The sequence below is a fragment of the Artemia franciscana genome, unplaced genomic scaffold (genome assembly GCF_032884065.1).
Source record: "Artemia franciscana unplaced genomic scaffold, ASM3288406v1 Scaffold_1006, whole genome shotgun sequence".
Taxonomy (NCBI): domain Eukaryota; kingdom Metazoa; phylum Arthropoda; class Branchiopoda; order Anostraca; family Artemiidae; genus Artemia; species Artemia franciscana.
In genome coordinates this window covers 143,113-162,948 of record NW_027062721.1, presented here as the reverse complement: position 1 = coordinate 162,948, position 19,836 = coordinate 143,113, and the positions used below count along the sequence as shown (strand labels likewise).

Genomic DNA, 19,836 nt, shown 5'->3' with positions numbered 1-19,836 from the left:
GTGGACAGATCCTTCCATGAGCTTCAACGCTAATACTGTATATTACATAATATATATACTAATATAGTATATATTTTATTGGAAAGAAGAAGGAGTTTTGGATGTGTTAGTAAATAGAATGGATTGTTGGTAGGAAGCGTTGTTGCGACCAGGAGCCTGGTAAATGCAGACTTTTTCTCTATCTTTCGTTTCTTCTGTTCTCTTATTTAATTTTTTCATCATTTATTGATATTGTATATGTTCAATGGGTTGATGTACTCTGAACTAGGAAATCTTAAGGAGGGTTAAGTTTCTTTTTCTTTTAATAAACACCGTATGTAATCTAAAAAATCTATACTATGTTGTATATATACTACATACTAATGCTTACCATACCGTCCAAGCAGCTAAATATTAGTAAGATGAACAACACGAGGGTCAACTAGGCTTTCAAACGTATAAATACCCATTCACGGGTATAAATACACAAAGCAAACACCGAATCGAAAGATACTTGCAGAAGAAAAAAGACAAAGAAAGCTGAAGAAATAAAATAATCGAAAAAACTTATTAAAACATAAAAAAGAAGGGACGCAGGAGAAGCAAAAAGGAGGGAAACAGGAGGATGTAGGAAATAAAGGAAACAGATCAAGCGATATCAGACTAAATCTCTTTTAGAGATAGTTATTGGCTTGTTAAATAAAACTTTGACAAATTCAATGACTACAATCTTACCAAAATTAAGGTTACCAAATTCAAGACCAGAACGGAAATCAAATCATTCATTTTTTCTAGAGTGCCAAAACAGTTTAATAGTTAATAGATTCAGCTTACCGTCCAACGAACCCTCAATTGGGTAGAGTTAACAGCTCGTACTGTAACGTTATACGGTGCATGTGATGGTGCTGCCTGTAGAGTTTGAAATGGCTTTGTAGGTTCTGATGGTGGCGAACTACCAACAACGTTATGGGCAACTATTCGCAGTGTATATTCCAAATACGGTGTAAGGTTTCGAACCGTTATTGCAATGGCGTCGGGATCAGATACTTCATAAACAGTATCCCAGGTACTGTTTCTAGAAGTTATGGCCTAAAAACAAAAATCCATAAAAACAGAATGAAATAATTACAAAAAGACAAAACATAAAAACATAAGCCATCACTTTACAAACCTAAAGACCAATTGGGGGAGGGACAGCGTGCATACACCCCCCATAGATTTTGAAAAGTGTTTTCTTATGGAGAGTATTGTCATTGAAAGATGCCTTTTTCTGGTATTTTTCTATTAAAGGTTAAAAAAGACAGTTGCCCCCTCCCCCCACCTCGTCTAAACTTTCGAGAGTTGCGGCCACTGCTAAAAAGGTAATAAGATGAGTTTATACAGTCGTACTTGTCTTATTTTTAGATGTCATTTTAAAGTCCTTAATGTCCAAGCAATCAATCATTAGAGCTATTTCTAGACACAGCCAGGAAAGTCGGTGCATGCTAAGTTGTTATGAGAATTCTTGGTAGTTTACTCAGATATTATGCATCGTATATCCGAAATGGTTACATCTGCATTGTTATAGCTAAATTACTTTTTCCAACTTAAAATATTTAGTACTTCTATTATTAACTAAGAACCATTATTTTCACTATTGTTTATTACATAATTTTTTTTTATTATCTTATGTCGAATCTTCCTCTCTTGATTACGTTTGTCCCATACGGCCTCCACGTTTCTCCAAAGATCTAAAGCTCAAATATTTCAGGGGTTTTAAGGATTATTCTTGGTACTTTCTTCGCTATTATGAAGAGGGTTTAGATCAGCTTTATCTGACTGCCTTGTAAATAATACAGTATGACATAAGTATGGACTTCGGAGTAAAATGTCTACACTCCAACTTTCTTTGTCACGTTCTTCCTCTCAGTAAAGACAACAAAGGAGATGGACACTACCAGTAGACGAACGAGAAAATAATTCCAATTATCTCTTACTCAAACTGTATCAACTTATACAACGAACAGATACACCGATTTCTAACATTATCTTAGGACTACAGGACTACATGGGCTTTGAATTACGGTGTCTACAGTCCAACTTCCTTCCTCACATTCTTCCTCTCTGTTACAGCAACCTGAAAGACAGATACTAAACAAGACAAGCAAGAAAATAATGCCAGTAGACTCTTGCTTCAACAGAATTCCACTTCAGCAACAAACAGACGCACTGATTCCTCCAGATTATCTTATCATGGACTTTGGACTACAATGTCTACAGTTCAACTTTCTTCCTCGCGTTCATCCTCTCCGTCAAGACACCGTGAAAGATAAAATACTAAACAACACGAACTAAAAAATAATGCAAGTGGACTCTTGCTCCAACTGAATAAATTTATAAAACGAACAGATACAGGGGTTTGGACTACAATGTCTACAGTTCAACTTTCTTCCTCGCGTTCATCCTCTCCGTCAAGACACCGTGAAAGATAAAATACTAAACAACACGAACTAAAAAATAATGCAAGTGGACTCTTGCTCCAACTGAATAAACTTATACAACGAACAGATACACCGATTTCTGAACATTATCTTAGCATGGAGTTTGGACTCCAGTGTCTACAGTCAAACTTTCTTCCTCGCATTCTTCCTTTCTGTTAAGGCAACCTGAAAGACAGTTACTAGACAAGACAAATAAGAAAATAATGCCAGCGGACTCTAGCTCCAACAGAATTCCATTTCGACAACAAACAGGTACACCGATTCCTCAACATTATCTTATTGTGGACTTTGGACTACAGTGTCTACAGTCCAACTTTCTTCCTCATGTTCTTCCTCTGTGTCAAGACATCGCAAAAGATAAATACAAAATTACATGAACTAGAAAATTATTCCCGTGGACTCTTGCTCCAACAGTCCACTTCAGCAACGAACAGACGCACTGATTTCTTAACATTATCTTACCATGGTCTTTGAACTACAGTGTCTACTGTCCAACTTTCTTTCTCACGTTCTTCCTCTCTGTCAAGACACCATGAAAGATAAATTCTAAATTACATGAACTAGAAAATAATGCCAGTGGACTCTTACTCCAACAGAATTCCACTTCGACAACGAACAGGTACACCGATTCCTCAACATTATCTTAGCATATATTTTGGGCTTTCTCCAGCTTTCTTCCTCACGTTCTTCCTCTCTGTTAAGGCAACGTGTAAGGTGGATAACAAACCAGACGAACCAGAAAATAATGCCAGCAGACTCTTGCTTCAACAGAAATCCACTTCGACAAACGAGCAAATGCACTGACTCCTCAACATTAACTTAGTATGTGCTTAGGACTACAGTGTCCAAAGTCCAACTTTCTTCCTCGCGTTCTTCCTCTCTGTTAAGGCAACGTGAAAGATAGATACTAAACCAGACGAACTAGAAGATAACACCACTGACTCAACAGAAATCCACTTCGACAACGAGCGGATACACTGACTCCTCAACATTAACTTAGCATGGACTTAGGACTACAATGTTTAAGGTCCAACTTTCTTCCTCGTGTTCTTCCTCTCTGTTAAGAAAACGTGAAAGAAAAATTTTGCACTTTAGTTTTATTGATTTTATCCTGTTGTAAGTTTTTTCTTCTCCAAATTTTTTGTATTTCTGAGGACAGTCCTTGGACATAGGGCCGAAATATTCATTCTAATTTGTTTCCCACTGTCTTGAGAAATTCCCTATTGTTCTTCTTAATTTTGGTGTTTGTCATATAAGAGCTTAACTTTGGTACAACATGCCTTCAAGAGAAATGGTTAACAATGAATTTTCTTAGAAACGATAGCTTAGCTAAGAAACGATAGCATGATAGCTTAAAGTTATTGAACCGAATAAACCTACTCTGTCCATGAATTATAGAGGAAAACAATCCTATTACAAACTTCATTTTGAGTAGAGTTTCCCTTTTTTCACGCATTTCTTGGAAAAACTTACAACAATTTAAAAGGAAAGGCACAGCGAATTTTTGAAGAAAAAAAGAAACTAGAGTTAAAAGCATCCACTTTCTGCACTACGAGGTCTTAACATGTACCCCAACAGGCCCTGGAAAGCGAGCAACATTTCCCTTAATTCCCTTTTATGGTTATAAAAACTTATGGTTGACGTTCGGTCAATAATACTTTCACCAATAATAGTAATCTAATAATAATAGAGTAATAATAATCATAGTAATAGTAATATAGACATAGAAATAAAAATAGTAATATTTATTAATCTATGTAACAATGAAATATTATTAATTTCAGTTAAATAGTTAATCCATTAATTTAAGTAATAGTAATAAATATAGCAATAAAATCTAATAATAGTAATATTGCTCTATCCAACCGAATAAACATACTCTGTCCATGAATTATAGAGAAAAACAATCTTATTACGAACTTCATTTTGAATAGAGTTTCCCTTTTTTCAAGCATTTCTTGGAAGAGCTTACAACAATTTAAAAGGAAAGACACAGCGAATTTTAGAAAGAAAAAAAAATAGAGTTAGAAGCATCCACTTTCTGCACCACGAGGTCTTAACATGTACCCCAATAGGCCCTGGAAAAAGGACAATATTTCCCTTAATACCATATATTCGTCAACCATAAAAACTTACAATTGACGTTCGGTCAATAATACTTTCACCAATAATAGTAATCTAGTAATAATAGAGTAATAAAAATAGTAATATTTATTAATTTAAGCAATAGTGAATTATTATTAATTTAAGTTAAATAGTTAATCCATTACTTTAAGTAATATAATAAATACAGCAATAAAATCTAGCAATAGCAATATGGTTTTATTAGCATAACAGTAATAATAGTTTCACCAACTAGAGAATTGGCCTAACCGTGAGAGTTAAAAACGCTTGAAACAATTAATAAAGCTTATTATAGAATATTATTCTTAATATAGCAAAATGAATCTGCTGGTCACCCTCTGCTTGACTATGCATGTCCTGTTTGGACAAAGGTATATAATGACTACCTCAACGATGAAATCAAAACAGTGCAAAAAAGGGCCTTAAAAATCATCTTAGGAACCAGGTATATCACTTATGAATCTGCCCTCGAAGCTTTACGAATCCCAACCCTTAAAGAACCTAGATACCATCAGATTTGTTAAATTATTTTTGTCATGACACGGTAAAACTAGCTCTGGCTATTGTAGTGAATAAATATATTCTATTCTATTCTGTGTGTAAATTAGAACATTCGTGTTTTTGAATAGCAAACATTTTGTTCCCTATTATCCCCCGCTGCTGCAGTCAAAAAAAAATACACGCCACAAGAACCAGCTTGAGCCAGTGTACTACAGGACAAAAGGTTTCATTAATTCATTCGTTCCTTTTTTTTAACTAGTGGGGTAAATTGTACTTAGTGTTTATTATGGTGGCGTAAATTAGGGTACTTATTGGGTAGTACAATTTCGATTGCGAATGATGCAAGCATGACACAAGAAACTGGTCAAGCAACTTCTTCATACCACACAATTAGCTTTGGTTTGGTTGCAAAATAATAATTCTTACAAAATAATGAAATAATTTCATTTAAGTATTTAGTTTGTATTTTGGTTTGGTTAACGCAAATAAATTTGGGATATATGTTTGCACATTAGGGGGAGGGGGGGGTAAAGCAGAGCATATATTAAATACAGCAATGGTTAGTTCACGTATTTAATATATGCTATGCTTTACTCCCACCCCCTAATGTGCAAATATATAGCCCAAATTTGTTTCTAAATTATTATATATTCATCATATTTTGTTTCATTTCATTAGCATCAATCGAGCTTCACTTCCTGAGTGTTTATTATATAACCGACAAGTACCTAAATTAGTTGCGGCATTAGCCATTACTACCATAGCTATTTTTATTAAATGAATCTTGAATCTTATAAAACGCACCTGTATAGTCCATTTTGTAATAGACGTATTCCCATCAAATCCCGGCGTAAATTGAAGCACCACAGAAAACGCTTCTATATTGCTAACAGCCAATCTAGTCGGTGCACCGGGTAAAACTGGTTCTATTCCAGACTGAATTGTAGCCATGGAAATTGGACCTCTGCCAACAGAGGTCCACCCATGGACTTCAAATGTATAATGAGTGGTGGGTTGAAGTCCAGCTATACGAACGCTAGTAATATCTGCGCTTACATTTCGGACCTTTAGCGTTTGTGGGGCATCACGGACCGTCCAACGAACAGTGTGTCAGCACAACATAGTCAGTATTCTATAGCCTATAAATTTACACACCCAATGTCATTACCCCTAGTAATTAATTACTAGTCTATAAACTTTTATCTATGACAAACAGATTAAATTTCGATTATGCTATGTTTGTACTATGTGATTAGAGGCACATAGAGGGTGCGCAGTGCAAAAGAAGTAATCACACTGGGCCTTAATTTGCTGAAATGTGCCGAATAAAAATGGTTTTCTTCTAACATTTAGACATGAATTTAGAACTGTTCATAGAAGATCGGGCTGCAAACTTGATAATGGCCTTCCCAGATTCTAGTTTGACCCCTTGACCTAATCTAACCCGCTTAACCCGGACCGCATCTCACCGCTTTAAATATCTTCTAAGATTTCCGGCCCCCCAACTGCCCCCCCCCAATTACGCTGGGTCCAGTTGAGATTTAAAATAAGAGATCTGAGTTACAAGGTACTTCTAAATATGAAGTTTCATTAAAATCCGATCACTCCTTCGTAAGTTAAAAATACGTCATTTTTTCTAATTTTTCAGAATTACCCCCCCCCCCCCAATAGAGCGGATCCGTTCCGATTATGTAAATCACGTATTTAAGACTTCTGCTTATTTGTCCCACCAAGTTTCATCCCTAATGATGATAGAAGGTAATAAGCTTACCTAAGCTATGGATGTCAGGTGACTGATTTTTCTTCTAACGATAATTTCGACAGGACCTGTGCCTGTCGTCTTATACCAGCTTTACAATCAGCTTTAGAAAAGGATGGTTCCTGGAGAGAACTGACTTGCTTGGACTCCACAGAAATCATTACTCTCACGTCTTTATGTCTCAGCAATGCTTACTTTACTTTCAGGCATCAAACTTATAAACAGATTTGGGGCATACCAATGGGATCAGCCTTGGCACCAGTTCTTAGCGAGGTGTTTCTACAACATATTGAAACTAATATCTTCAAACAGGACTTCAAGTATCTCCAACTCTACATGAGATATGTTGACGATTGCTTAATAATTTGGAATGGGGCACAAGACAAATTAATATCCTTTCTCAATATTTTTAACAAGCAGGACCCAGATATTAAGTTCACCATTGAACTTGAAAATAACTGCAATTTACCCTTCTTAGATGTCCTCATTACAAAACGAGAAACTAGGTTGGACTTGAGTGTGTATAGAAAGCCAACTCATAGTGATAGATATCTGAGATATGACTCCTATAACCACCCTATAGTTAAAAATTCTATAGTCTATTCGTTGGTTGATAGAGCATTTCTGGTGTGCTCCTCTGATTTTGAGCTGAAGGCTGAACTTGATTATATAAGAGATGTTCTGATAGGTAACGGATACCCCCGAAAAGTCATTGACAAGGTTATTTTCAGGAGAAAGATGAGTGGAATTACCAAGAATTTCGCTCCTAAGATTGAAGATGATAAACCCTTTTTGTCATTACCTTATATCAAGGTAATTTCCAAACATTACTGACATTTTAAGTTCCAAACTCACTAAACTTGGCTTTAAGGTGTTTTTTCCCTCTGGAAGGACTATTTCCTCCTTCTTGAACAAAGGCAAGGATAAGATTACTTCAGATCCACCAGGGGTATATGAGATTCCTTGTAGATGTGGTGATACCTATATAGGTCGTACCATGAGACCTCTACATCACCGATTAAAAGAACAAGCTGATTCCATTGATGCCTGCCTTAAAAAGACAAAGCTAAAGGAGGAAGATAATTTTTCTGCATTGGCCCATCATATCTTTGAAAATCCTTCCCACTCCATTAAGTTTGACCAAGCCCAACTTATTGCTATTGTCCCACAACTCTTAAAGCAGAAAATCAGAGAAGCTTTGGAAATTGCTAAAAATAAACCAGCCATCAATAAAGACAATGGTGAGTTTCATATTAGCGAAATTTGGGAACCAATCACCCATAAATTGAAAACTCACAAAAGACTCCACCCCTTTCCTAAAGGCCCAACCTCTTTAAGATCCACCAGGACAGCAGCCATCAACGCCTCTACCAAAATTCGGGCCATGGCACAACAATAACTCCAGGTTCGGCTCATAATTAGTGTTGTTCAGTGTTTTTAGTTTTATTTATTTAGTGATTTTACTTTCCGGCAAGAAATTTGAATTAACCTGATGTTGACAGGCACAGGTCCTGTCGAAATTATCGTTAGAAGAAAAATCAGTCCCCTGACATCCATAGCTTATGTAAGCTTATTACCTTCTATCATCATTATGTATGAAAGTCAGGTTGGCCTCAGAGAATATAAGTTTCATCCCGATCCCTCCAATCTAAGTGTTTTCCATGATTTTAGGCTCCCCCACCCCAAACTCCTCCAAATGTCACCAGATCCGGTCGGGATTTGAAATAAGAGCTTTGAGACGCGATATCCTTCTAAATATCAAATTTCATTGAGATCCGATTACCCGTTCGCAAGTTAATAATACCTTGTTTTTTCTAATTTTTCTGAATTACCCCCCCCCCCCCAACTACCCCAAAGAGATCAGATCTGTTCCGGTTATGTCAATCAATTATCTAGGACTTGTGCTTATTTTTCCCACCAAGTTTCATCCCGATCCTTCCACTCTAAGTGTTTTCCAAGTTTTAGGTTTCCCCTCCCAACTCCTCCCCCAATGTCACAAGATCCGATTGGGATTTAACATAAGAGCTCTGAGACACAATATCCTTCTAAATATTAGATTTCATTGAGATCCAATCACCCATTCGTAAGTTAAAAATACCTAATTTTTTCTAATTTTTCAGAATTAACCCTCCCATCCCCAACTACCCCAAAGAGAGCGGATCCGTTCCAGTTATGTCAATCATGTATCTACGACTTGTGCTTATTTTTCACACCAAGTTTTATCTAGATCCCTCCACTCTAAGTGTTTCCCTAGATTTTAGGTTTCCCCCTCCCAACTCCCCCCCCCCAATGTCACCAGATTCGGTCAGGATTTAAAATAACATTTCTGAGACGGGATATCCTTCCAAACATTAAATTTCATTAAGATCTGATCGACCGTTCGTAAGTTAAAAATGCTTCAATTTTTCAATTTTTTTTTTAATTAACAGGTTCCCAATCATCCCCTCCAGATGGTCAAATCGGAAAAACGACTATTTCTAATTTAATCTGGTCCGGTCCCTGATACGCTCGGCAAATTTCATCGTCATAACTTAACTGGAAGTGCCTAAAGTAGCAAAACCAGGACCGACAGACTGACAGAATTTGCGATTGCTATATGTCACTTGGTTAATACCAAGTGCCATAAAAATACATATATTTATATAGATATAGATATATATCTGGTATGGTATATAGATTATTAAAAGAGCAGGCTCCACTCGCCGACATTTTCTTATGAAAAAATGTTCATAAAAGTTTTAATTTGATCTTCCAGTCGTGAGACAAAACAGGGTAATTCATCAATACTTACATACGGCCTATTGCCGCATAAAGTCATATAATTGCTTTCAGAACTAATAATTAAGGATCAACTGGGAGTTACCAGCGTAACTAATTATGTAGGTAAATTTATTTTTTTATTTCGTTTCTATTGATTTTTTATTTGACTTCTAGAAATGTATGAAAACAACCTTTGATAAAAAATAGTCTATAAATTAAATTTTGTTTTTAGCTTCTTTTTTTTAATACTAAACTAAAACTTCTTACATCCCTGGCAAAAGAGCAAACTCTTCATTTTTATTCAGGTAATTCTGAAGAAGAAAGCTTTTTTGCTCCAAGACAATCAACCACCAAATAAATTAGGTTAGTCTCCATCTTTCCGCCAATAAAAATCACAGTGAGAAGACTTTGGGGGGAATTCCGCTAAATTCTTCCAGTTCAAGCGTGAGAAAAAGACTTTGATGATAGGAATTACATTCGATTGCTGGCTTAGTTCGTATATGAGGGGGCTGCCCCCTCATCAGTATCCTCGAAAATCATTAATCCTTGATCTGAGATGGGTTATGGATTTCAGAATCCAAATGATAATCTGATCGTCGACTAGTGACTTGAAATCGAACCCGCGTAGAAATCGATTTTGTCAACATATTCCCAACTAAGAATCCGAATTGTCAATTAAAATGTGTAAAGTTACTCGAAACCCAAACCAACTAAAATCACGTATATGCTTGGTTTTTCAAAAAATTTCGACTTGAAATATCAGATTTTTCGTTTCATACCGACTTTAGATGTGTTTTTTTTTATGTGTTGAACCCAAAAGCATAACAAACCTCTTGAATATCCTTTGAAAGTGAGAATGGAAAACTCTAAAAAAAAGAAAAAACTACTGTATGAAAATCAAAATATATCACTAATTGCTTCCTTCTCGGTATGCCATGGTTTAAAATAGAATACACATTTGATTCTTTTTTTTAATTGATAACTGCATTAACCGTAGCATTTTTAACCCATAGTTTCCTATGAGGAGGGGGAGTGAAATCCGAATGAAAGAACCCCCCTCCGTCCTATTGTGTTAACATTTCCAGCACCTGTTTTAAAGTTAGGAAAGTGGTTGTCTGTGGCACTGCGTCCTCTCTTAGAAATGTTAAAATGATATTTTAAAAAATCGTCTGATCTCACTAATAAATTAAAAAATTTTCCATTGGAGGAGAATTCAATTCTCTGCAGTTTTAATGTTGTTTCTTTGTATTAAAATTGCAAAGTAAAAAAGGGTAAAAATATAATAAAAAATATATTAAAGATTAAATTACAAAAACACTTTAATGCAAGATGTGATCTTGGCTAGTTTGAATATTGAGGTTATATGAAATTAGTGACCCTGGTAAATGAATATTCTTTTTATTTGGGTTTTAGAGAAGAATTTTACAAATGTTTGGATTGCCTATGGGGGCATCTCTCAGTCCTTTGTTGGCAAATCTTTTCATGGATTCTATTGAAACGTCCGCTATACTTTTAGTCCGCTATACGCAGTTTTAGACTTTCCCCTTATTTCTTGGGCAGATTCATGGTTGACATAGTTTGTATTTGGAAACAAGGTTTTGAATCCTTAAACCTTAATGGCAAACTACCTTTTCTTGATATTTTAATAATTAAAAGACATTGCCATTTACTTTTATCAATATACAGAAAACCTACGCTTAATGATAGATGTTTTTAGTTTCATTCGTGTCTCCATGTTTCGGTGAAACAGGGTTTCGGTCTCGGTCCCTGTTTCAAAAAATTAAATATAAAAAAACTAGTTTTTTTAACTGAAAGTAAGGAGCAGTATTAAAAATTAAAACGAACAAAAATTACTCCGTATATGAAACGGGTTGTCACCTTTGCAATCCCTCGCTCTTTACGCTAAAGTTTTTAATTGTTTTAAAAAGTAGATTTGTGGCAAAGAGTCAAACTTTAGCGTAAAGAGCGAGGGATTGCGAATGTGACAACCCATTTCATATACGGAGTAATTTTTGTTCGTTTTAAGTTTTAATGTCACTCCTTACTTTCAGTTAAAAAAAACTATTTTTTAATTTAATTTCTGAACGTTTTTGAATTAATGCATGTTTGATTTTGGCTCTCCGCACACAAATTATTAAAATGAAATTTGCATATCAATTCTTTTTTTTGGCTAAATGGCCTTCTCTTAGTTTTTATCAGACGATTTTGAGAAATAAGGGGTGGAGAAGGAGGCCTAGTTGCCCTCCAATTTTTCGGTTACTTAAAAAGGCAACTAGAACTTTTAATTTTTAACGAATATTTTTATTAGTAAAAAATGTACGTAACTTAATAATTAACTTACGTAACAAACTTCTATATTTTAATTTTTTTATTATTATGTATATGAGGGGGTTTGTCCCTTCGTTAATACCTCGCCCTACACTAAATCTAGAAAGGCAGTAGAATAAATAGTTGAAATTACTGAAAATACTTTAGCATAAAGAGCGAGGTATTTATCTTATCCTAAATACCTCGCTCTTTATGCTAAAGTATTTTTAGAACCCCTCATATGCGTAATAATCTCTGTTCGTTTTAAGTTTTAATGTTACTCCTCACTTTCAATTGATAAAACTTTTTCATGTTTATTTTTTCATTGTTTTTTTTTATAGTAGTGCTAGAAAATCTCGCGCCCTTTTCATTGAATTTCTCTTCCCCCATGACAAATTCCTCCAAGGAAAGATCCTCCACATAGCCCCCTCCCCTCAACCCCACCCCAAACCAAAAAATCCCCCTGAAAGCGTCTGTACATTTCCCAATAACCATTACTGTATGTAATCACTGGTCAAAGTTTGTAACTTGCAGCCCCTCCCCCAGGGACTGTGGGGGAGTAAGTCATCCCCCAAATACATAGTTATTATGGTTTTCGACTATGCGGAACAAAATGGCTATGTCAAAATTTTGATCCGTTGACTTTGGGAAAAAAACGAGCGTGGGAGGGGGCCTAGGTGCCCTCTAATTTTTTTGGTCACTTAAAAAGAGCACTAAAACTTTTCATTTCCGTTAGAATGAGCCCTCTTGCGAAACTCTAGGACCACTTGGTCGATACGATGACCCCTGGAAAAAACAAAACAAAACAAAAGCGAAAAAACAAATAAACTCGCACTATTGATCTGTCTTCTGGCAAAAAATACAAAATTCCACATTTTTGTAGATAGGAGCTTGAATTTTTGCTATAAGGTTCTCTTATACGCTGAATGCGATGGTGTGATTTTCGTTAAGATTCTATGACTTTTAGGGGATGTTCCCCCTATTTTCCAAAATAAGGCAAATTTTCTCAGGCTCGTAACTTTTGATGACAAAGACTAAATGATAAAGACTAAAAACGCTCCTTACTACAGTTCGTTACCACGAACTATTTGATAGTCGTTTTAGCTTTTTATCTTTTCTCTTTTTATCTTTACCTTTGGTTTTTATCTTTATTTTATTTTTATCTTACTCGCCGCAGTCTCGTTGGTTTGTTCTGCATTGAGTTTATTTCTCTCTTTGTTGTTTCTTTGGAGGAAAATCTCTGTGTTTGAACAAACTTACGGGAAATAAAATCCAAGCGCTGACACCTCCTTTCCAAAAAATGTTGCACCCTCCAAGAAAAACACTATTGTCTTTATCAGCTGGAAACCATAAACCTGAAAACATTAAAAGTCACTTTTAGGCTCATTTTTTTCTGGGGAGGGTGGGGGCTTGGACAGACATAATAAAAATTAGATTCAAGCGTTGACACCTCCTTTTTAAAAAAAAAATACACCTTCCACCTTTATCAGGTGGATACTATAAATCTTAAAACATAAAAAAAACTTTAGGTTTAATTTTCTCAGGGGGAAGGGGGCTTTGGACAAACACAGGAGAAATGGGATCCAAGTCTTGACACGTTCATTTCAAAAATTTTTACACTTTCCAACAAAAATACTATTTTTCTTTAGGCAGGTGGATACCATAAAGCTGAAAATATTAAAAGCCACTTTAGGCCCAGTTTTTTTCCAGTAGGGGGGGTTCAAGGAGGGGGGCTTTGTACAAACAAAGGAGAAATGGGATCCAAGGATTGATACATTAATTTCAAAAAAAAATTGCACCTTCCAAAAACACACTATTTTCTTTATCAGGTGATACTATAAATCTGAAAAAATAAAAAATGTTAGGCCCACCTTTTCTGGGGAAGAAGGCCATGGCCCTCCACAAGGGACATGAGATCAGTTTGACAAACTCTGTTTAAAAAGATTACTTACCAAGTAAAACGCCATTTTCTTTGTCAGGTGGATTCCATAAAACTTTAACAGCTCTATCTGTAACTTCCTCAAACCGTAGATTTCTCACTTTATCTGGGACATCCTCCGTGGTTCTAATTCTAACAGGTAACGACAAAGGGCCATCACCCGGACTAGTAAAGCACAAAACTGTCAGGTTATATGCAGTGTATTTTTCAAGGCCTGTAATAACAGCGGTTTGCTCTGCTAGTAAGTCTAACAGGCTAGGAGGAACTGTCATTGATAAATCTGGTATTGAATTGTCACCAACATCTCCTGAAAAAAGGAACCAATACAATCAATACGTTTCTTCGAAGTATATCGTACTTAGAATTGGGGTAAAACGTCCAAGTGCATTTTTACATTTATGAGATATATTGTAATTCTTCTTTTCCAAGTTCTTTTAGCCCGTTTTAATTGTAGCTGTAAAACACAGTTACGTCAATTTAATATTTACAGGGATGGGGCAATTTTTTCTAAAACATAGACAGGGGAGGCAAATTTTCTATTTCCTTTCTTTTTTTCTTTTTTTTTAAATGAGAAAAAAAGGGCACATGCCGTATTCACGCTGAAAATAGAGTAACGATGCTGGGACAGTAAAATAAAAAGTCAATTCACTTTTCAAACGAATTCTTTTCATGCTTTTTGTAAGTAAAAAAGGGTCAAAAGCACTCCACAAAGAACAGGGGGGGGGGGAATTAGAAAAAGATTTTGACTGATATCGTCAACATCCTCCAGGAAAGAGGCGTTAGTACAGTCGACCCATTTCCTTCAAGGTTTATTCAGTTTTGACTTTTGGTATAATGTCTGCTTGCATATATTGCGCTTGGCAGATTTATTGTAAATCTTCTCTGATTCTGAACTCTTTTTCCTAATATATTAAGTTTGAAAATAACAACTTGAAACGTATGTAAATCTTTTATCTATCTAAATTCTTTGTCTCTGACACTATGTTTTTCCATTATATAAGGGAAACAATAACAAGCAAATTAAAGGAATATAATCAATTGCTTAGACTATAGTCCTGGCATACAATTATTATTGATAATTGTATAATTATTGGTAATTATAAATTATTGGTAATTAAATAATTATTAGTAATTTTATGGGGGGGGGGGGTATATACGATATTTTTATTTATTTGTTTGAGTTTGGAATTCAGGCTTTTTTAAGGCGTATTTAGTACTCACAGGGTGCCAAAAGACGTAGACGGAAATCAAATCCTTTTTCAATACATTTTTCTTCTTGTTTTACTTTCCGTTGTATTATAAACTTAGTTCTTCTTCAAAGAAAGGAAGCAAGGAGTACTACCCTGTATTGATTTCATTAGCCTGTTAAAACCAATTAAAATTGATATAAGTTATATTTTTAATAACTTTATAAAACACATCAAAGTTGAGAGCTGGACAAGGCTGGTTTTTACGGAACTGGTTAAGGAACCGAAAGTTTGTCCATCTGACATCGCTGAACCTAAGGACATGCTTATTCTGAATTAATAATCTACTGAATTTGGCGCTTCCTCCAAAAAAAGGGTGGCACTTCCTCGTCAGTGATTTCGGTCATTCTTGTAAAAAGGATCACTGAATTTAAGAGAATGCATCATCAAATGCAACAGATTTTCATTTTTCAATTGGATGGGGCCTCATTCCACTGGAAGAGAACAGTAGGTTACGTGCTCAATCCAATGAAAATCTGGCAAAGAGATAGGTCAGGTAAGATTGAGATGAAGACAGTTTTCTGATGAAATTTTGGCTGTGGTCAGTCACCTAGCCAGTTTCTCTTTACAGTAATATTTGAGGGGACTAACCTAGCCCTTCCCGTTTTAATTTAAGAGCTTATGAACTCAAAATGGGGACTCACTCGGCACTGACTGTGTCATTTTCAACGTGCTTCACAAAGAGAAAACACTGCATTCTTTTATTAAGTTTCCTGATTTGTTTTACTTTTTATTTTGTTGCTTATTTTTATGACTTATTTTTATTTTATCACTTTTTTATTTTATCGTTTTTTATCATGTATTTTTTAATTAAATTGCAATAACCAAAAATTCCAGGTATTCTAAAGTTTGTGTTCGAATCGACATTTCAGTTGCTGCGTCTTTTTTATAAGGGCAAGTAGGGAAGGGCAGGGGCAACATTGCTGCGGTGGTGATCGAACCCCAGACCTGTATTGCAAAAAAAAAGAGCATCAATCCACTGTGCTAAAATGGGATTAACTTACTTTATTTATTTGTATTATTTATTTCATTAATAGCAACAGCTTTTGTTTCATTTGACGATAAAAAAAGAAGTTGCACATTTTTTGGAAGAAATAAATAGCTACAGAAATAAAAAAAAAACATGAAGTTTTACAAACCATTGATAGCTAAACGATTGAACATTTGGGAAACGCCGACCAGGAATAATGGCTAAATAATACCCCCAAACAGTTCGAAGCATCTACAGAACTAACTTCTCCAAGAAGTAATTTGTGTCTAAATTGCCAGAATAATTTCTCAAAAAAAAATTGAGGGGTTAGATCGTCCAACAAAAGTACAAAGACTATCGTAAAGTTGATTTGTCAATAACTTGTTGATTTCTCTCTCCAAAAAAAGCCCAGGGGGGGGGGGGCGGGTGAAGGTACGTTAGGTAGATAAGAAAAGAAAATAAAAAAAAAGTTATATTTAAGAAACTGAACAGCATATCTAGATACATGTCAAAATAAAAAGGATTATCGAGTTGAAACAAAAAATAAGGTATATTTCTTGCGACCATTAGAGGGATTAAAGGGTTTAAAATTTTCATAAATGTAAGAATTCCTTTAGTGGGTCTTGAACTTGGTTTTTCGGCCACTCCTGTTCAGATTACAAATCCCAGGCTAAATATCACCTTTAAATAAAAAACAAGAAAACATTTTTAATTCTTAGGTTAAATTCCTAATTCTTAGGTTAAGTTACAGGTTATCCTATGGTAAGGTAAGTCCATCTATATTCGAAAAAAAATCTGTGCAGTTCCCAGATAAGCTTTCCCAGATGTGCAGTTTACCGCCTTGTTTAATTCCGTTGATAAGCTGAGGCTCCGGTGGATACCACGACTAAAACTGAATTCAATGCTTTCAATTCAACCCAAGAGGGTTAATAAAAACTTTGAGTTAAAACAGGATATGTAGCCCATACAAAGCTTTTTGAAATCTTTACTTTCTTTCTTAGTAGCCTCAAAATACATTCATGATTTGGGTAAAATTAACTACCATTATTAAAACAGCATACCTTTCCATGCCTGAAGTTTGTAGCCTTGGTTAATTCCGTTGATAAGCTGGGGATCGGGGGGATACCACCAGACTTGTACTGAAGTTGAATTCAACGCTTTCGCTTTAACTTGAGAAGGCGGAGCTTCGGGTGCACCCTCTCGAGTCTTGACTACTATGCTTTTGGAAAATATGCCAAGACCAACGGCGTTAAATCCAGCAATTTGAATTTCATAGTCTTTCCACGTGATTAAATCTTCAATCAGGTAAGTTCTTTGAGCCTGTCAAAAATAAACAGCAAGAATGTTTTTCCTTTATTTTAATTGTGTTATTATTATCTAATTTTCAGGTTTATTTTTTGTAGACATGTTTGGTTTTTTCAGCCCGATGCCGATGATTTTATTGAATTTTGATACATCTTCAGTAAAAACTTTAAAACAAATGAGATTAGGATACTAAGCACAGTTGCCACGTTTTAATGGTTTACACTAGCCCAAATGATGAAAATTAATAGCACAAATATCCCCAATTGAGCTAATTTTAGCTTCTTTTTTTATCAATTGAGCTAATTTTACCTAGTTGTCCACTCAATGAGTATTAGTTTATTCGTTTAACTTTTATTTTTCGAATTCTAATTAGTATTTTTTTTCGAATTGGGGTAATTTTTTTTATAAATTGTACTAGCTAAATTGAAATTTTACTATGAAATCGGAAGAACTTTGCCCAGCCTAGCAGTAGCTCCTATGGAATTATGGAATATCTTCCAAGAAATTTGACGTCAAGCTACTAAATAAAAAGAACAAACGCTGCCACTTATATAACCAAAAATGACTTTAAGTCAATATGGAAACTTATACTTTGCACCATAAAAAAAAAAAAAAAAAAAAAAAAACAGTAGTCGAATTCATTGTCAGTAAATTTTTTGGTAAATGTGGACAGCCTTTTGTAAGATTTATGTTTTTAATTCTTCCATCTCTTTGTAATAGTTTTTTTTTATTTATTTCCATAAAGTAGCCAAAAAAGTAGTCTATAAATTAATTATAGATAAAACGCACACTTCTTGACCAGGATTGTCACCATCAGTGATTTATCACTGGTTTGTTGGTTTTGTGTTTTGTTTTTCAGTGCTAATTCAATTTTAAGCTGCCTAGCTGGTTCTTTATGGAGTTTCTTTTCCTTAAAATTACTTTAAAACAAGCAGTTTAAAAATAGTTTAAACAATTTAGATAAATTCGTAATAAAACAATTAAAAAACAAAATTAAGAAGAAATAGTGTAAATAACTAACTAAAATAAAATCAAGTTTCGTTTGAAACAGATCTTAAAAGCAAAAAAGTCAAACCTTTACATTACAAAGCTTTGGCAAAGCTCAAATTCAGTTCGAAAGGTTTAGCGAAAAAAATTGTCGTTATAACTTTCAGGTAGGCATGGACCAACTATAATTTATTATATGGAATTAGTATGTTTACTTATTAGTAATTTTATTAATTTCTCTTTCATGCAAGGATAAAGCCTGATAGTGCAAACGTTAACCCAATCGATCCACTGTAAAATCGAACATGAAACATTCCAGTTATAGGCACTAATTTAAGCATAGCCCTCGTGCCCAACTCTGTATTTTCTCTTCACCCAAACAACAAAATATCGCAAAAGGATTTTTCTTCTTTTTAAATATCAAACTTTTAGATTTGATAATACAAAGATTATACTACTAAAATTATAACCATCTGAAATTCATAATATCATGCGATATATACTATTTAAAAAGTTAACAACTATAATTGAATTTAAAATCCTTAAGTTTCACTGAAGGCATTTTGGGTATTATTGCAGTAAAATGCTATTCGATGTCACATTTATGTATATGTACACCTTTTGAACTTTTGCCAAAAGATTTAATTGTCAAAATTTAGTTAAAAAATTTCTAATATTAAGTTATTAACGTTTTAAGTCTTTTAATTCTAATTATTAAGTCTTAAAAAGTTCAATCATCAAGATTTACGTCCAAATTTCAGTAAAAATATGCCTAACTTCAAACTACAAATTGTCACAAGTCATAAAATCTAACAGTAAATACTTAGTAAACAAAATTGAATTATTAATTCACTTAATGAATATGATTTTAATCCCAACTAATTTACTCCAATATTTAGTGCGCTTAAACAAATACATACATGCTAGTTGGAATTTCTAAGGAATCATTTCGCAGCTGTGCATCAAAGTCAACTTTCATTACTTATATTTACCCACTTTATAGACCCAAACTGCCTTCAACAGTATAGATATCTTGACAAATCAATCTTTCCCTAATCAACGGGCTAATTTTTCAGCGCAATCAGTTTCGGTCAAATGCACTGTTTGCTCATTCGAAAATCTTGCACTCCCCTTAAAGTCCCAAAAAAAAAAATTATTGGCCTGAATCCCGACGGTTCCAGCACCTTCAGAGACAGAGATGCGACAATCCTTGTATTTAAGGAGCATGTACCTTTTAAGTTTTGAATAGTTATTTATTATGCTTGGATTGGTTTGAAGACACAGTAGATCGACTCACAGGAAATATCCACCGACAACAGGCTGTGTCTTTTGCTGGGCCAACTCAAACTATAAATTGACGCATTTCAATGACTGATTTTGCATAAAGATAGGGTGTGTCATAGAATCTGGTGCACAAACGGTGAAAAAACGGTGCAGTGTTGACAATATAATACGTTAATATTAAATATAACCTGTTT

The 19,836-nt window shown here is 34.7% G+C and overlaps 1 protein-coding gene across 1 annotated transcript in view; it reads right to left on the bottom strand.

Moving 5' to 3' along the window:
* The window catches only part of LOC136042275 (protein sidekick-like), a gene marked incomplete at its 3' end in the record, with an annotated part of 118,354 nt that overhangs the window by 27,557 nt on the left and 70,961 nt on the right, over positions 1 to 19,836 (bottom strand). The window contains 4 exon segments of the mRNA XM_065727228.1: positions 814 to 1,068; positions 5,889 to 6,223; positions 13,863 to 14,156; positions 17,128 to 17,386. Of these exon segments, the coding sequence (XP_065583300.1) occupies positions 814 to 1,068; positions 5,889 to 6,223; positions 13,863 to 14,156; positions 17,128 to 17,386 (1,143 nt within the window).